The following is a 20536-nucleotide window of genomic DNA, read 5'->3' on the forward strand; positions in this document are numbered from 1 at the left end:
CTTTCAGCACTTCTCTCTTCCTTATCCTCCCCAACCATCCATTCCTCCATCTATCCATCCAGCCATATATTGCAAAAACTTCTGGCTGAAAGAAAATCAGTACATCTTATTTTTTTCCAGATCTGTCTTTACTAAACAATGATTTTAGAAATGACTCTTGCAATGTGTCTGTTCATCTAGCAGATGATCGTTTTTCCACTGAGGTTTACCAGAGATGGGAATTGGAGTAACTGAGAATGTGACACAAGTGGCTTTGATGTGACTTTTAATACTTATGTCGTAGTGAGGCCCATAGGCAACTGACACTAAGTAAAAATCACCTACTGAAAAAAGGCATGTTTTGTTGCCGTTTGCCTCTGCCCTTGTCCCTTTCCTTCATTGGATTCTATTCTTTCTCCCATCAATTCTAATTAAACTTACCTTTTAATTGAGACGCTAAGAACTTGCAAAGATTTCGCATTTTAATATAGTATTTTATGAAGGTGCAGAGTGCAGCGGAGATCAGGGGTGGTGGACACAAATTGGGGAAAGGGGAAATGCTACGAGGGGTGAATTTATCAGGGATTTCAATACTGGATAATTTCTGAGAGATATTGGAGACTGTAGAATTTCTATTCTCCATTCCTAATCAGAGGTTTCCAAGAGCCTAAATGACTATCAACCAATAATAATCCACTTCCAGCTGTCAACCAAAGAATGACTAAACAATGGCTCAGCATTCCACTTGATTTATTTTTAGGTTTTATTTTATTTATTTGAAAGGCAGAGACGTAGAAGGAAGGGGAGAAGAAAGGAAGGAGGGAGGGGGGAAGAGAGAGAGAGAATCTTTTATTTACTGGCTTACTCTCCAAATGGGTACAATGACTGAGACTGGGCCATGCTGAAGACAGGAGATTGGAACTCCATCCAGTCTCCCACATGGGTACAGGGACCCCAAGAACTTGAGCCATCTTCCTCTCCTTTCTCTGAGGCATTAGCAGGGAGCTGGTTTGGAAGCAGAGCAGTGGGAACTCAAACCAGCTCTCTGATACTGGATGCCAGCATCGCAGGTGGTGGCTTAATCCGATGTTCTATCCTTCTAGTCCCTTAGCATATCTCTTTAAACAACTTGCTAATGACTGTTCCAGGCTAAAGTACTTGGTTGAGGTCAGATATATGATCCTATGAGTTGCTTTGGACATGTACATGAGGAAAAATTGTCTCCCTTTCTATTCTAAATTTTGTTTGAAAATTAACCTGAGAAATTTAGGCAAGAAGCCAAAGAACGCAAATTTTCTCATCTCTTATTTTTTCACCATCCAACAGCATTCTGGTTTCTGACTTCTCCTCTGAAATCAGCTCCACAAAGGTTGCCAACGGGCTTGTTTCTGACACCAGTAACCACTCCGTTTATTTTACTTTCAAGACACACCTTGCAATTGCCCATGTATCTCTTTGGCTCCCCTTCTTTTTTGTATATTTTGCTTCCTGTGTCCCATAAAGGTTGGCATTCCACAGGGATTTGGGCTGGCCTTTGATCTCTTCCTCATCTATACTGTACCCTTGGGTATCTCCACATATCACCATAGTTCCAGTTATTCTCTACGTGCTGAAATTGGTATTTTTTGGTCTGAGCTTAAGACCTGTGATTATACCTGTCAACTGGAAATTGTTAATAATGTATTCCAAAGATGGCTTAATACAACAATGCCTAAATATGAACTGCTCTCCACAAGCAATTCAATTTCCTTTTTTTTGCTGACCCAATGAATTAGAATTAAAAGATGTTTATTTTGGTGCAAAAAATTTTAAAACATATTAATAGTTTTTCATAATACCCATGATCCATATACTTTTTGAATACCTCCCACACTACAAATCCAGAAACGAGCATAGTTCGTGACTTGGTTACCTGCTCCCCACCACCATCTATTACTGAATCCTGTAAATTCTACCTCCTAAATCTCTTCTCTCCATGACTTCTGCTAAGGTTCTTGTCCAGAACACCCTTGCATAACTGTCCTATTGCATAAATTACTGCGTCATGGTCTTCTACCAAGCCCCTCTGCCTCTTGTCCTGTTTATTATCATTGTCCACATCAGAATCAGACTGATGGCTCTTACTTAAAAATTTGATTATAGCTTCTCCAACTCTTCATTGGCTCTCCCTTGTGCTCACAAGGTTCTGGATAATTTAGTTTCTGCCTAATTCAGCAGCCTAATCTCTCTGACTCACCTTGATCTTGATAGTTCAGCCACACTGAATTTTCCCTGTGTATTTCTCTCTTTGCTTTTCTCCTAGACCCTAACATTGCTGTTCCTCTTTCCTGAAATTTCTTCCTTGAATAATTTGCCATTCTTCCTATCTCCATTCAAACAACACTTTCTCCTACAAGTCTTTCTTGATTCCCTCTCAATGCATGTGTCAGACCACAGCTCCCCCACTCTGGGCCTCCAACCCCCATATTGACCTTATTACTAAGATGTGTCACCTAGAAATGAAATTGTCTCTTTTCTAACCTACTGCCCTGGCACATACTACTATATGAGGACAAAGGTTTCTCTATAACAGTCTACTGTGGTATTTGCTAAATCATCATTGAAGAAATAAATGAACTTGGTGGTTAAACCTATTCTGTTTTAGAAATCAAATAAGACTTTCTTTTTAGTGGAACATGTATAGTAAATGTCAATCAAAAAACAAACCTCTGTTTCAGAGAACTTTGTTTCTGAGGAACACTCACCCTCAATGCCAAAGTTTTTTATTTATTGGTCATTAATAAATTACTGTGCTGGTGCAGTTTGTGACATCTGCTCAAGGTTTCTAACAATATGTCAGAAGTCCTGTTAAGAACCAGTAAGAGTGGATAACACAGAGAAAAACAGAAAGGGACCAATCAGTCTGTAAAACCACACACTTCTATTTCTCCTGAAGCTTCTATTTCGTGTATATGCTTTGGCTCACTTAACCCCTCATCACTTTTTTTTTTAACCAAGATTTTCTTTTTTAAAAAATTTTATTTAATATACAAATTTCACATACTTCATATGTGCAGATTTAGGAACATAGTAATACTTCCTACCCTACCCTGCCTACTGCCCATGCTCCCACCCTTCCACCTCCTTTCTCTCCTATTCCCTTTCTAATTTTTTATAATGGACCTACTTTCTGTTTACTTATACTCATAAGATTAACTCTACATCAAGTAAGAGTTCAACAAATAAGTAAGAAGAAAAAAAAAAACTGCTCCCCAACAGCAGAGACAAGGGCTATAAACAATCATCAAAACTCAAAATATCAATTTCACTTCTACACATTACATTTTAGATACCCTATTAATTATCATACCTCACAGAAAATATATGGTATTTGCCTTTTTTGGACTTATTAATTTCACTAAGTATAATGGTTTCCAGTTGCATCCATGTTGTTGTAAAAGACAGGGTTTCATTCATTTTACAGCTGAATAGTATTCCATAGTGTATATACAATAATTTCTTTATCCAGTCATCAGCTGATGGACACTGGGTTGATCCCATATTTTAGCTACTTGGAATTCAGCTGCAATAAACATTGGGGTACAGATAACTCTTTCATATGCTGATTTCATTTTCCTTGGGTAAGTTTCTGGGAATAAGATAGCTAGGTCATACGGTATATCTAATTCAAACTTTCTGAGGTATCTTCATACTGTATTCCACAATGGTTGTACTAGTTTACATTCACACCATCAATGGATTAGGGTACCTTTTTCCCCACACCCTCACCAGCATTTATTGTTTGTTGATTTCTATATGAGAGAGCTGTTCTAAACGGGGTGAGGTGAAATCTAATCGTAGTTTTGATTTGCATTTCCTTGATGGCTAGTGATCCTGAACATTTTTTTCATGAATCTGTTGGCTATTTGAATTTCCTCTTTTGAAAAATGCCAATTCAAGACCTTTACCCATTTCTTAACTGGATTGTGTGTTTTGTTGTTGTTGAGTTTCTTCAGCTCTTTAGATATTCTGGATATTAATCCTTTTCAGTTTCATTGTTTGCAAGTATTTTCTCCCATTTAGTTGGTTGCCTCTTCACTTTGCTATGTGTTTCTTTTGCAGTGCAGACACTTTTTTGCTTGATGTAATCCAATTTGTCTATTTTTTATTTGATTTCCTGTGCTTCTGGGGTCTTTTTTTTTTTTTTTTTTTTTTTTTTTTTTTAACAAGTGGTAGTCAATTTATTAAAACAGTCGGTTGGCTTAGGCATCTGCAATGGTGACTTCAACTTCCACTCCCGGCTCAATGCTGATGGAAGTGATCTGTTTCACAATCTCAGAAGGGCTGTGCAAGTCAATGAGCCGTTTATGGATTCGCATCTGGAAGCGGTCCCATGTCTTAGAACCTTCACCACAAGGGGTTTTTCTTGTAGTGATTCGCAGTGTCTTGGTAGGCATCCGAACAGGTCCTTTCACTTTCAGATTCTTCTCCTTTGCTCCTCTGATCAAGTCAGCACACACCTTCTCCAGGGACTTGACGTTGCGACTGGTCAGGGTGATCCTAATTCGGTGAATGGCCACCTCTGGTTCCACGGGTGTCTTTCCGGTGTCTTTAAAAGCCATGGCTGCGGCGCGGCTTCCTGACCGACTTGTTCCTCGGCGAGAGCGAACAGCGGTGAGTCAGGAGCAGGAGCGGGCGCAAACACGCTCCGCACCTAAGGCTACCGCGTCGTCTTCAGAAAAAAAGCTCTGGGGTCTTTTCCAAGAAGTTTTTGCCTATGCCAATGGCTTGTAGAGTTTCTCCAGTGTTCTCCTCTAGTAATGTGATGGTATCAGGTCATAGATTTAGATTCTTGATCCATTTTGGGTTGATTTTCATGTAAGGTGTAAGGTATGAGGTCTTATTTCAATTTCTGCACATGGAGATCCAATTTTCACAGCAGCATTTGTTGAAGAGACTGTCCTTTCTCCAGGGATTGGTTTTAGCTCCTTTGTCAAAGATTTCTTGGTTGTAGATGTGTGGATTGGTTTCTGGAGTTTCTATTCCGTTCCATTGGTCTCCACGTCTATTTTTGTGCCAGTACCAGGCTGTTTTGATTATAACTGTCCTGTAGTAAGTCTTGAAATCTAGTATTATGATGCCTCCAGCTTTGTTTTGTTGTATAAGATTGCTTTAGATATTTAAGGTCTCTTGTGTTTCCATATGAATTGTAGCATTATTTTTTCTAGATCTGAGAAGAATGTCATTGATATTTTGATTGGTATCACCACTTCAAACATGGTTTCTTCTCTTTTCTATCAGCTTTGAGATGTCACATAGACTCAATCTCTTTTCTTGGTCCCACCCTATTCAACCTTCTGTACCACAGTACTGGAGCTTAAAATATAATTCAGCTTCATGGTGGGTAGAGTGGCAGGTTCTTGACTGCATGGCTGCAGAGGGTTGTGCTGTCTAATTTGGGAGGAACTAGCCATAAGTGACTATTGGGAATTTGAAATACTGGTAGTGAGACAGGGAAGTTAAGTTTTTAATTTAGCTTAATTTCAAAACTAGATTGAATAAAAAAACTTCAAAATAACATCAGAATATCTTGGATATGTACATTTATTCAACTGTAAATTTTATGCTATCTAGATCATTTTTTCTAATAAAAACTGATGTGTATTTTATAACAGCATATCTCAATCTGATCTTTCTGTTTTATCATCTATGAAAATAGCAAGACTAAGATCAATGACAACTTTACAATACTAGTAAGCATTTACTAGATACTGTCAAAGTGCCAGACACTGCTGAATTTTTTTGGGAGGACAATTCTCATAATAACTGTACAATGAGACTACTTTTATTCTCATTTTAAATATGAAGAAACTGAGGCATACAGTTAAAATGATTTGTCATTAGCAGAGTCAGGACGGACTTGAAACCTGATATATGACTTAGCAGTGTTCATAGTCAGTGAAATGGAAAGATTATACCTAAAATGAGCCACTTATTACAAGAGTCATGGAGTGATACTTTTATGAGCTCTATTTAAGAGATCATATGATAGCCACTAATAAATTATAAATTTATTATATGCTATTATATAAATTATTATATGCTATTATTTACTATATGCTATTATATAAATAGCATATATCACCACATATAGCACCACAGGGTGCTCTGTCTAATACAAAATAGAATAAAGCTTGCTCTTGCTCCCTTGTACTTTATACACACAAATAAATCAAGAGCTCTGTTTTTCAGGTATTGTTTAAATCTGAGAACAGCAGGTAAACTCATAAAGTTATTTTAAATAATAATGTTGGGGCTGGCGCTGTGGTGCAGCAGGTTAAGGCCCTGGCCTGAAGTGCCGGCATCCCATATGAGTGCCAGTTCTGGTCCCGGCTGTTCCTCTTCCGATCCAGCTCTCTGCTATGGCCTGGGAAAGCAGTGGAAGACGGCTCAAGTCCTTGGGCCCCTGCACCTGCGTGGGAGACCCAGAGGAAGCTCCTGGCTCCTGGCTTCAGATCGGCACAACTCTGGCCATTGTGGCCAACTGGGGAGTGAACCATTGGATGGAAGACCTTTCTCTGTCTCTGCCTCTCTTTGTAACTCTGAATTTCAAATAAATAAAATAAATCTTTAAAAAACTAAAAAATAATAATGTCAAGATAATTTGTTAGTTGCAATAATAATGATAAGGAATCATAAGTTTCCTGTGGTAGAAGTGGAATTCATTTTCTATATAGTCAACTTTATTAGCAAAATATTTCATGCTAATATGCATTTAGTACTTTTCTATCCATACATTTAAATGTGCTTCTACTCATTAATTCATTAATTACTACCTGAGTGTCACTATGTTCCAAGGATTGGGCATGAAATGCACACAAGAACACAGTCTGGGGTAGATGTTTGCCACAGTGGTTAAGATGCCACTTGGGACACCTGCATCCCATTTCAGACTGCCAGAGTTTGAGTTCTGGCTTTGCTCCAATTCTAGTTTCCTGTTGGTAAACACCCTAGGAAGCAGCAAGTGACAGCTCAAATGTGAGATCAGGATTGAGTAGCAGGCTCCCGGGCATTTGGAGAGTGAATCAGCAAATAGGGCCTATCTCTTTCTTTGTTTCTCTCTCTCTCTCTCTGCCTCTCTGCCTGTCAAATAAATAAATAAGTAAATTTCAAAAAAATACAGGCTGAGAAGAGAATTTGTGTCTGGAGAAAAGAGGCCCTGGAGATACTGTATGTGGGACACAATGGTTATGTATCCCCCCATTGCTGTGCACTATATAAAGGTTTTGTTTATATTTTTTACAGATTTATATGAGAGAGAGAGAAAATCTTCCATTAGCTTATTCACTGTCCAAATCTCCAGCCAAGCTGAAAGCAGGAGTCTGGAACTCTGTACTGGTCTCCTGCACGGATGACAGGGACCCAAATTTCTGAGCCATCTTCTGCTGCAGCTCAGGATACATATGATCAGGAAGCCTGATCTAACGTGGAGCAGCTGGGACTCAACCAAGCACTCCCATTTGAGGTGTGTGGGTCCCACACTATGACTTTAACTGCTGTGCCAAATACCAGTCAACATTTTTACAAAATTTTAAAGTTTATATTTGTAAAATACATAGTGTTTGGTTTCTTAAGTTTATATTTGTAATGACAACAAAACCCAAAACACAAGCTCTTGGTATTGGCTGAGTGTTTAAAAATTGTCCTAACAGAGAATTCTAAACTTGATCTCAGCTGTTAGGATAGAAAACAATGCAGTTGAGTATAGAAAACAATGCAGTTGCTGAGAGAACACGGATGCCAGAGAGAACCATGCTGAGGATGAAGGATGGCCACTGTGGGAAGCATAACTTTATAATAACTTGAGGCATCCCATCTAATGACATTATAATTTGGCTCTCACTTATCGGATAATGCACCAGACAGCTTCCACTATCATTTGTCTAGCATCCATTTAGTATTGTCTTCTCTACAATAGTTAGCTTTGTGTATTGGACAATGAATGGGGTGGGGGAAACCATCGAAGGCATGTGGAGAAATAAACCTTAATGACAACAAACAATTTGTCAGACATTCTTTCTCTTCAGCTTTAACATTTAGGTGCCATATAGTGAATTAAACGATCTAACCCATCTCATTCATCATCTGAACCACGGAACACACTGTTAAAGTCATGCTTCTCCAGAAGATTACCTGGCAGGTGATATATGAAGCCATCAAGGGATTGTGAAATGAAGTAACGTTAAAGACGACAAACGACATGTCAGCCTTCCAGACCAGTTCTTCCCCTGTTTAACGGGAGCACACATATCCCTGGCTAACTCGTCAGGGATAACTTACCTAAATTTGACTTCATATATACTGTGGACCCACATCCACACTTCCAAAGGACTGCAGCAGAAACACATAGAAGTTAATTACTGATGTCATTTTCTGTATTCATTCAAGCAACATTTTTTGTGAAAAGATTACTTATTTGAAAGGCAAGTTGCAGAGAGAGAGGAGATACAGAGAGAAAAAGATCTTCCACCCACTGGTTTTCTCCTCAAATGGCCACAACAGTTGGGTCTGGACCAGGCTAAAGCCAGGAACCAGGAGCCAGGAGCCAGGAGCTTCATCTGGGTCTCCCATGTGGGTACAGGGTCCAAGCACTTAGGCCATCCTTCACTACTTTCCCAGACTAGAGCAGGACTAGAAGTGGAGCAGCTAGGACTCGATCTGGTGAACATATAGGATGCCAGTGCTGCAGGCAGCAGTTTTACCTGCTTTGCTGCAATGCCAGCCCCTCAACCAACACTTACTAAGCGTTGATTTTAGGTCAGCACTACTCAGAGGCTCAGGGTTTTCTTCCGGGGGCTCAGAGTTAATAGGACCACCATGTTAGTAGCCGCAGACCAGATCTCAAGCAGACTCCTGCTGACAAACCTGGTGGTCAGGATGGTGTAATGTGCTGCTTCTCAGGACCTAGTGAGAAATGGCTCGGCTCCTGCTCCATTTCACTCCCATCATCCTTCCACCCGCCTCTTCCCACAGCAAATGGATCTACATGATGACAGGATCTGGCTGAATTTATCAACTCCAATAGAGAATCTGGTAGGAAGTAATCTGTATCTGAGCTATAAACCTGACCTTTAATTCTCTTTCAATTCAAGGAAAAAACAGAGAACTCAGAATAAGTAGATAAATTGCCTTAAGCATATTACAAAAATGAAGACTCTGAAGTTTACTTTTTAAGGCTTGATTGTGCAGATTAAACTAATATAGTGTTATTATTAGACTCCTTGAGTTATTATTCTAATTAAGTATTTGCTGTCAGCTTTTAGAATACACAGAAATCCTAGGTGGCACCAAGGAGAAGGTGCCACACTGAAGAGGGAACATTGAAGACCTAGAGTAGAAAAAGTAGACAAAGAATGGGCAGAGGAAAACTAGTGCTCCAGAATGCCCACTCCCATTTTAGATTCCATGCTACATTTGTTATCTATCATTTTACATATATTATCTATCAAAATAGCCTATGGGATATTATTGTCTTCATTTTACTATGGAAAAAACCGAGATTTATTGCCTTTCACTAATTTGCCACATGTCACCACCTAGTTAGTAGTAGAGCTGAGGGCTGAGTCCAGATCTATTGAATACTGAAGCTCATTACATACGGCAAGCTGCCTCAGGTCTACAATTTGTCTCTAAGTTCACTCCCTCATCAATTACTTTGCAGGTAGATGGAAACAGATCTCCTTATCTCTCATTTAAGCCCTTTTCTTGCTCAGCCTCTTTATCACCACCAGGTTGTACCTGCTGCTTTCCCCAGTTAACATTCTTGGAATAATGTTTAACTCTTAACTTTCTTTGGTGGTGAAGACTTCATGGTCCTCTCTGTATGCTTCCTATTCTATGCAGGAAATTGCTTTTTCTAGACTGGCTTTAGGGTATGGAGAGCTGACTAATTCTGGTTTGTTTTTTTTTTTTTTTCTGTTTTAAAAAACTGTCTGGATGCTCAACCTTTTATACAAAGATTGCCAACTTTCAAAAGATTAGAACACAGTAAAAAGTATCCAACTCTATTGTTATAGTCAGTATCACGTAATCTTTCATTGCTATATGATGAAATATTGGCCCCTGTTTGAGGTTATCTTATCTGGCATTTCTTCTGAAAGGCTTTCTTTGCTCTCGCTAGCATTCCTCCCCTTTCTTTTGATACATAGCGCTTTATTCACATTAGCGGAGCATCAACTATGTTCCCAGCTACGTAACAATGAGCAAACCGACATTGTTCTTGCTCTCATGGAGCTTAACATCCAGAAAGGAAGATTATAGGTTATAGGATGTTAACCCTATAACCATACAAGGCATAAAGTTATAAATCCTGTTGCTATAAGTGCCATGTGAGAAAATCTGTTATGCATTGTGTGGGGAAAACCAGAAATACATTTTTTTCTGTTGATACACATGATTCTAGGCAATGTGTTCTACTCTTTAACCTAACACACTTTGCTCATACTTACAAGGAAGTTCAAATAACCCAGATTGCAAAAAAGGAAGTTTATCTTTCTCAAAAATATACATGCTATCATGCTTGTGTTAGTGAAGCAAAGACATTTAAAGACAAAACCTGAATAGTTGCAGGTTTCATTGAGACTCTGAGAGAGCTGCCTCTTTAACCTTCAGACCAAGGTACCTCTTAAGGATCCAATTAGGTGAATTCCAATTAGAAAAGCAGAATGGGTTAAGAAAAATCTTTAGAATTAATCCTGAAGGTTCACATTTTTGGCTCTTGAAAGGTAGTACTTTTTTTTTTTTTAAATGGAGAGAGATGGAGTGTTGCCAGGTTGTTATTTGTCCAAGTGAGGAAGTCTTATAAAACCTGCCGTTTATTTACTTGTGATTTCATAAGTGAAAGGACATTCAAAAACAAACAAAAAGGAGGAAGGACATTATCTTAGTATAAAAGATGGTCTGAAATAAAAATTCATAGCAATATAGTTATAGATATATATTGAAATGTTACAGCTACATAATGAATGGTCTTTAGTTTCCTCACTTCATTTTGAACTGGTCAAAAACTGGAGTTTCGGAACTCTTGATCATCTCCAAAACCCTCAAAGGGGCATTGGATCGAGGCTCTGTATGAGTTACTGTGAGCTAGAGCTCACTTCCATGCTTCCTGTAATTGTCTTGCTGCTTGAACTTAGGGAGTATTACAAAGAGTCAGTTGAGAAATAAGGTGAATCTGCTTCACATATAGGATTAGTGGTAACAAGGGTCAAGGATATAGGCAGATGGAAAGGAATAATGGTGGGAGAAGCATTCTGAGGAAAGAAGATAGGTACAATTTAATTTCCTGAGGACATCCTTCTCATTGTACCTTTCCCTTCCCCAGATAAAGAACCTGAGGGGAAAAGGGATTATGAAAACAGTTTAGAACAGCAAATCCATGGTTAGGGTAATTTATTATTATTATGTTTTTAAAGATTTATGTATTTGAAAGGCAAAGAGTCAGAGAGAGAGAGAGAGAGAGAGAGAGAGAGAGAGAGAGAGAGAATCTTCCATCCTCTGGTTCACTCCCCAAATGATCACAATGGCCAAGAATGGATTCCATCCATCTAGGTTTCCCACATGGATGGCAGTCTCCCATGTGGGTGGCAGGGGCTCATGTACTTGAGCCATCACCTGCCGCTTTCCCAGGCACATTAGCTAAGTGAATTAGCAGGAAGCTGAATCAGAAATGGAACATCCAGGACTCAAAATGGTGCTCATATGGCTTGCTGGCATCAGGCTGTGACTTAACCTGCTACACCACGATGCCAGCCCTGGTTAGGGTAATTTATTGAGCACTTAGTATATCTTAGATGTAAGATGTTCTACATTTGATACAGTACTTAGTTCTCATGGTCCTTTGAGATAGCCTGTCTCAGATTAGGAAACAGAGGCCCAGTAAGAAGAAGTAATCTGCCCTACACGGGCAACCAGATCTCAGGTCTAACTGTGGTTCATGCACTGTTAACCACCCTGTCTCACATGTTGCCATCCAGAGGAAAGAATGGACCTTTTCTGGGATCCTATTATGTGTCAGCCCCTGGGTTAGTATTTTCAAAAATTCATTTACCATAAGCCTAGCTTAATCCTATTTTATCTTTTCTCATTTCACTAAGGAAACTGTAGCTGAAGATCAGTTACTAAGTGGAGGAACCAGAAATCAGATGAAACAGAATGATGTATATTGGCCCCTCAAGAGTTAATATCATTAGGATATTAAAAGAAAGTACATTTTCTATTGAATTCTAAAGTATATAAAATATGTCAATGTCCTACTCTAGTTACATTTGGATATTTTATTAAATGCTATGCTGAATACTATGAAAATTGTCTTTTGTTCATTAAAAGTGGTTAGGTATTATGATTCCATATGGTTAGACCTGATATATATCATTATTTAGTTCTACCAATCCAGTTTTCTGCTTCTACTTTGGCTATAAGTTAAGAACTATCAAGCTAATAAAATAGAAATAATGATATTCATTAAAAATACCCTTAATGGCCAGCATTGTGGTGCAGTGGGTTAAGCAGCAGCTTGCATCACTGATATCCCATATAGGTGCCATTTCATGTCCTGGCTGCTCCACTTCTGATTCAGCACCCTGCTAATGTGCCTTCAACGTAGGTGGCAGGGACTCAAGTTCTTGAGCCATTACTTGCTGCCTCTCAGGGTGTATATTAGCTGGAAGCTATAATCAGGAACAGAGCCAGAACTAGAACCTAGGAGCTCTGATAATGGGATGAAAATGCCCAAGTAGCATCTTGCTACACCAAAAGCTACCCCATTAATAACTTTTAGGTTTACAGTTCAGTAGGGTTAAGTACATTTACATTGTTTTGAAACATCTCGACTTTTCATCTTGCAAATTCAAAACTCTGTATTTGTTAAGTAATGAAGAACCCCTTGATGAAATGTGTCTGGTCATGTCAGATTGTTGGATCTTTTCAGAAAAAGTTGATCCGGTATTTTGTGTAAAATTTTCCAAATTTTAGTGTTGAGTTTTTGAAAAAAAAAAAGTGGCCTTATTGAAATATAATTCAGGTACCAAAATACATCCATTTAATTATATATTTAATGGCTTTTATTTTATTCACAATGTTATACAACCATCCTCATTAGTTCTAAAATGCTTTCCTCTCTCTCAAGGAAGACTTAGTTGGTAGTCATTCCTCATCCTCCTCTCCAGTGTTCTACTGTTTCTATAAATTAGACCATTCCAGATATCTTTTTACTATTTTTGATTGTGTAAAATCTGCAAGGGGCTTCATAAACTCTTTTTAGTTATAACAAAACTATATATGATATCTTTATTTTATAGTCTATGAACTAAAAAATGTAGGTAGATATCAAGTTACACCTAAAAGCAATTCATTATTACATGTGTTAAAATTGTTATATTCAAATTAGACACCAATGAGAATAATCTCTCTCATAGAGATTTCCCATATATTGGATTATGAAGTGGTTTCCAAATAATGAAGTTCAGTACTTTTTGAATTACCAAGTCAATGATGTGACATAATCTCACCATAAATAAAGGAAGCCCAAGAAAACAAGAAAGAGGGGTATAATTGAGAAGAATCTTGAAGGAGAACATGCAAAAACTCAAGGAAACATTCTCTAAGTAGATTTTCAGCTGATTTTTCTTTTTCTTTTTTTTTTTTTTTTGATTGCTTAAAGACATTTATTTTCACAGTTCTGCAAGTTGGAAGTCCAAGATCAAAGTGTCGATATGTTTGTTTTCTCCTGACAACTCCCTGGCTTCCAGTCAGATATCATCTTGCTGTGTCATCTCATATTTCCTTTGTTCATGTCCATCTCTTGTTTCTCTTCTTATAAGGTCATTAGTCTGGGTTAAAGTCTCATACATTTGATTTTTTTTTTTAACTTTTATTTAATGAATATACGTTTCCAAAGTACGAATAATGGATTACTATGGCTTCCCCATCATACCGTCCCTCCCACCCACAACCCTCCCCTTTCCCACTCCCTCTCCCCTTCCATTCACATCAAGATTCATTTTCGATTATCTTAATATACAGAAGATCAGCTTAGTATACATTAAGTAAGGATTTCAACAGTTTGCTCCCACACAGAAACATAAAGTGAAAAATAATAGATGATTTTTTTTAATGATGATGAAATCAGATCAGACCTATTGTCATGTTTAATCCCAGTGAGAGTCAAGTTGGGAGTTGATAGTTTCTTTTTTTTTTTTTTTTTTTTTTTTTACAGAGGATCAGTTTAGTATGCATTAAGTAAAGATTTCAACAGTTTGCACCCCCATAGAAACACAAAGTGAAATATATTATTTGAGTACTCGTTATAGCATTAAATCTCAATGCACAGCACATTAAGGACAGAGATCCTACATGAGGAGTAAGTGCACAGTGACTCCTGTTGTTGACTTTACCAATTGACACTCCTGTCTATGGCATCAGTAATCTCCCTATGCTCCAGTCATGAGTTTCCAAGGCTATGGAAGCCCCTTGAGTTCTCCGACTCTTATCTTGTTTAGACAAGGTCATAGTCAAAGTGGAGGTTCTCTCCTCCCTTCAGAGAAAGGTACCTCCTTCTTTGAAGACCTGTTCTTTCCATTCAGCTGATTTTTCTATAATCAGTAACAAATTACGGCATGCTATGAACTACAGTATATTTAAAAATGGACACCTTCTTGTGTAAGCATATAATATCTAAGAAAATGGAAGGAAAAATGACTTAGTTGTAAAAACAACAACATAATCTTCTGGAATACTACTGATAAATTTAATTGAGCCCTGGAAGAAATGCGATGCTTTAAAATGAAAGAAGATGTTAGGGGGGCATTATTAAGTGGTCTGGAATTAACAAGTAAGAGAAACTGAATGTGGTAGAATAAATGAAGTCTTTGTTTTTGCAGAATTTATGAAAGGATGAGCAATTGTTGGTTAGAAGAAAACACAGGCTTTCTACTCCTACTTCTTTAAAAAGCCAGTTAACTAGAAACTTTATCATTTTTAAAACAAATGAAACAGAACTGAAAAGATAGAGTAGTAAAACATTTCTATGAAATAGCATCTCTATTTTTATTTTATTGAAATAAATTTGCTTCCAAACCAAGGTCTCATTTTTATTAAAAGAAATCTTTTTAATCTTAGAGAATTTAGAAGATAATTCTTCCTTGGACAGAGAAAATTTATAAAAAAGTGAACACATTAAAAAGACAGTTATATATAATGTATTTATGAAATTATATTAGCATTCCTAAATAAAATTACTTCACATTTTAAAACATACTAAAAATTACATGTATCATCACATTTATTCCCTCTATGCTAAAAATAAATATGCCTGAAGCCAGTTTTTTTAAAACACCAAAACTTGTCCAAAAATACTTTTTTTCCTATGTATAAAACTTTCTAGAGACTTAATATATGTAGGCCCTACTAGTCTCAGTTTTCTTTACATATTTTGCTTGAACTTGAGTTTAAAGGCAATCAAATTTTGCCATGTGTAATCTGCAGAAATGCTAATGTCCAAATCTGATTTCAATGAGCTTTGGCCTTCTGAGATTTGTCAACCACCCAGATGTCAAATCTTTCTTTTTCCGTTTTGAATGAGAAATTTATTCAATTCAACTCAATGCAAATCATTCTGTCATCTTTCAAGGACAAAAGACTGAAAGAATTATGGGTCTTAATTTTTACCTCTCCTATTTCTTTTAACTGTCCAAAGTAAGGTTTACAAGACATGGAGAATCATAGAATTTCTGGGCTCAGTGGATCCTTCAAGATAATAGAATCCTTTCCCTTCATTTTACAGAGAAAGAAGCTAAGTGGCTTCCCTCAGCATGATAGAGGGCAAAATCCAAATACAGTTCTCTACAAACCACCTAAGACTATCCCTTCCTGGTGTTCTTGTGTAGTTCCAGGAAATATAAAGTTTCAACTGAATAAATTAATGGGACTTTGAGTGAAGAAGAAAACTCCAGAATGCTGAAATGAAATAACCATTTAGCTTACTTTTTAAAACATACTCATACCCAAAGGGGGAACTGCCTGCACCTCAGTATAGGCACAGTGGCAAGAGTATTGGAGTGTATCCCCAAACTTGCCATGGAAAGTAACTAACCCATTGAATTTCTCTGCATCTCCATCTGCAAAATGGGAATAATACCTATTCTGCATAGCTGAGAAGATGGAACCAGATGAAGACTATAAAAGGACTCCAAGGCATGCCACAGGCCTGGCCATAATTTATGCACAGACCTGCTTTGATAGGTATGCCCTATTTGTACCGACAATAAAAGACCTTGAGACACACAGACTAAGGGACCATGGAGCACAAACCCAAGATAACCCAGAAAAGAAAGAAAAGGCAAACCCACCATGAGGCACAGAATAAAGGAAGAACACACCCTGGCATATTGGATGCTAGGAAGAAATAGTCATTTTGAAATTACAGGTAGATGTGTTTCCCTTCTCTCCACCCCCTCATACTCTTTTCTAGCACATTTTGGGGAGCTATGGAAAATGAATAGAAGAGACAAAAAAGTACTTTGCCCGGCAGGAATACAAAATTGTAAAAGCACAGACAGCACTACAGAGGCGCGCTGCCATTCACTCACAAAGAATTTTGTGCATGTAGATGGCTGATTAATTGCCGGCCTGCCTAGACGAAGCTGCAACAAGCCAGATACTGTCAGCATGCCATCGGTTACCATGGAAATGCACAAGGTTCCTGTTTCTGACAAACCCTTGAATACTGGATAGATTGTGCCATATGTAAATAAGGCAAATTAGTTTTCCTATATCTTCCAGACAAGGTTAGACGAAAAGAAAATATATCTGTTTAAACATACTCTCTAACCTCTTAGATGTGATGAATGAGAAAGAGGGCTTCTTTCTTAGGAAACTGAACTCAGATTGTTACAACTGAAAGACACTTGGAGAAAATGACCAAAAAAAAAAAAAAAAAACAAACGCAAAATGCATTGCCCATTTGTAAGGAAGGACTTGAAAGTCAGCCCATGTGAAGGTACATTTATTAGACTATTGTTCTGTAACCAGATGTATTTTGTGGCCTGTTCCTCACATAATTATAAAATATCATTATTTCTATAGTTTTAGATTAGAAATATTACTTTGGGTCATAGAATTTTTATTTATCACAAAGTCCCTAGGCTGCCTAGGCTGAATATTGAGTCAGAACAACAACATAATAAGTCAAATCAGCATAATTTAAAGGGTTTTAATTCCAAAGCCATGGACACTTTGGAAGTACATTGGTTGGGGTTCTTTTCCTCTCTTTTAAAATTTTTTTTAATAGTTTTTGCCAGCACTGGGAGACTTTATGGCTTCTATGTTCAACAGTAATTTATAATGAACTAAACTATGTTATTAAAAACTCAATTATCCTTAAGATTTCTTAAAGTATATAGTGATTCCAATTCTTTACACAATTCATGACACCTGACAACTTCTCTGATGGCCATGTGAAATTATATATTTTCTAAATTTAATCTATTAAATAGTGAAAATGTCAAAAAAAGTGCAATTCTTTTTATAATAAAGCATCTCTGAACAAATTTTAAATATGCATTTTTTAAAAAAATGTTATATCATCTGTATTATCACCTCCATTTTATTTTTTATTTTATTTATTAACAATATTTTGTTAGGTATGACATCTAATGATGATCTCAATAATCATTTTCTTCAATGTTTCTTTTCAGTTTACAGAAACATATTCATATCTTGTTTCATCCAGTGTTCCAAAACATCTTCCATTCAGATTTCACAGTTTCAACATTACAGTTTTGGTCTCAAATTATTTTGTTAAATATTTTATTGGAATGCAGTATAAATACAAGAAATGCACTTAAATGCACAGATCAATAAGTTTTTCTCTCCCCAATTTTAAATGGATACTTTTTTCTGTGTTTTCAGTCAGTTTTTCTGTGAATACTTGGGTATGACATCTTCATACTCAAACTTGCGTATTCATATACTAGTCAAGTAAGCCATAGCATGTGAACACCAAAGATATTTACAAGTATCCAAATCAACTCTACCTTAAGTTTAAATAATGCTCTCTCTCCTTTCTGTGTAAAGGCAAGAATTCATTTTTAATTTCTATCAAATGATCCACATATTAGATATACCCAGAATTCCAGTTGGAGTACAATGTCATTCCGTGTGATATAATTCAGAGATGTACTCTAGCTAATGGCCTCCACATTTTAAAATATTGTTGTAATTGAATACTAGCCATTAAAAATTAAAAGATGTTTAATTACATATTTTCTCTTTTATATATATAATATGCATAAACTATCAAAAATACTTTTAGTATCTTACAAAAATATTCTTTGTATTCTTAAATATGCATATGCTATATTAAGTGAATCATTTCCACACAAATTTCTAAACCAATTAAAAAGGCATATTATGATTGTCCAACAGTAAAAGAAATCAGAAGACTATCCGAATAATTCTGGCTAGATCAAAAATCTCTGATAGCAATTAACATGATTATCTGGTCCTTATTTTCTTTTAAATATGGAAATCCAAAGAGGTTACTACATTTTTAAAGTCATTCCAATTTGTCTGTTCTGAAATACCTGACCTACAAATATCATTTCATTTTGCTTGTCTTTTTCTTTAAAGTAGTTAATAAATAACAGCACTAAGATATCTTGGATTGTCGTACAGCAATGTTTACCTACTAAAAATCTTTCGAAGTCCTTTAGTGATGAGCACATGTATTTTGGATTTAACCTGTATTTTAGTATAGCAACCTGATCTCAGAAGTCAAGCATTTCACGATGGAAAGTGGCCAAATTTCTTTTTTCAAGTGTTGTTATAAAAATTTGCCATTTTCAAAAGTACATAATTGTGTATTATAAGTGCTTAGAGTGTGTCTGAAGCAATAAGAATGGTTCCATCCATGTTTTTAACTGCAATTTCGAATGCATGATTTGGAAAATGCACATTTCAAGCTAAAAGACTGATACAAGAGTATTTCATTTAACTGCTTAGATATGGTAAAATAGGAATTTCACATTCTATCACCAGAGTAGATTTAAACACAGGCTAATCAATAAGAGAATACATCTTCTAATCATTGTGAAGAAGATAAATACTTACTGGGAGTAACATACATATTTATTACTTTCAAGAGGCAGCATTATAGTATGGAAAAAATATTCATTTGTTCATTTCTAAGCCATTACTATGTGCATGGGAAGATGACTGTGAACAAGCAAAGGCCTTATTTTCATGGAGCTTATAGTCTTTTTTTTTTTAACTTTTATTTAATGAATATAAATTTCCAAAGTACGATTTATGCATTACAATGGCTTCCCCCACATACCGTCCCTCCCACCCACTACCCTCCCCTTTCCCACTCCCTCTCCCCTTCCATTCACATCAAGATTCATTTTCGATTATCTTAATATACAGAAGATCAGCTTAGTATACATTAAGTAAGGCATGGAGCTTATATTCTAATAAGGGAAGAGATAAACCCAGAAAAAAGGAACACATGAGTTCTTTTTTTTTTTTTTTTGAATATTTATCTATTTATTTAAAAGTCAAATAAGGAGAGCCAGAGCCAGAGAGAGAGAGAGAGAGAGAGAGAGATTCCATCTACTGGTTCACTCCCCAAAAGGCTCCAACTGCTGAGGGTGGGCCAGGCCGGAGCCAGGAGCCAGGAGCTTCTTCCAGGTCAGCAGTGGAGCAGCCAGGACTTGAACTGGCACTCATGTTGGGATACCGACACTGCAGGTGGAGGCTTAACCTTCTACGCCACAGTGCCAGCCCACCTGAGTTCTAATCTTTGCTCTTTTCTCAAATTCTGGAATTCCTTTTATCTGATCATCCTTATGATATAAATCACACTCTCTTAAGAGGTTAGTTATTCCTGTATTTTTTTTTTACTTTAATACTTATACATTTCTGAAAGTAGAAAATATGGTCTGGGTATTCATATATTCATTATTGTTTTTCAAAAATGTAATACATTTATTGGAGGTGGGGGAGGGAAGAAGGGAGGAAAAAAGAGAAAGAGAGAATCTCCTAATCTGTTGGTTCACTCCCTAAATGCGTGCAATGCCTGGAGCTGGGCAGGAGCCACAGTCAGGAGCTGGGAATGTAATCCAGATTTTCCCTAGGGGTGGCAGGAACCCAGTGACTTGAGCCATAAATGTTTCGTCCCAGGATCTACTTTAGCAGGTAGCTGAAGTCAGGAGTCAGAATTGGGATTCAAACTCAGTTACTCCAGTGTGGAACGCAGTTACCTTAACTGCTAAACTAAACACCCTCTCCCTGGATTTTTCATCTTGGGCTCTCCCACCATATTCAACATATGTTATGGTTCTCCAACAAAATTTATTAAACAAACGAATAGATAACTCTCCTGATAACTTGTACTATAATTTTAGGCAGGGCCCTTAACTCCAGGAGTTTTTGGCTTTTTCACCTATAAATGGAAATGCTGAAATGAGTCATCTTTAAGGTTAAATCTTATAATTTTACAATATTCTTTAATGCTATATTC

General features: G+C 37.0%; 1 protein-coding gene and 1 long non-coding RNA gene across 7 annotated transcripts in view; both read right to left on the reverse strand.

Moving 5' to 3' along the window:
- LOC149127058 (uncharacterized) overlaps nucleotides 1-20536 on the reverse strand; it is a 692486-nt gene that overhangs the window by 198158 nt on the left and 473792 nt on the right. The window lies entirely within an intron of this gene.
- LOC100341365 (small ribosomal subunit protein uS10) lies at nucleotides 4125-4679 on the reverse strand. The gene has a single exon (XM_002716450.6). It carries the CDS (start codon nucleotides 4578-4580, stop codon nucleotides 4221-4223), a length of 360 nt encoding a protein of 119 aa, XP_002716496.1. The 5' UTR covers nucleotides 4581-4679; the 3' UTR covers nucleotides 4125-4220.

The sequence above is a fragment of the Oryctolagus cuniculus genome, chromosome 4 (assembly GCF_051225735.1).
Source record: "Oryctolagus cuniculus isolate XC-2025 breed Fujian yellow rabbit chromosome 4, ASM5122573v1, whole genome shotgun sequence".
Lineage (NCBI taxonomy): Eukaryota > Metazoa > Chordata > Mammalia > Lagomorpha > Leporidae > Oryctolagus > Oryctolagus cuniculus.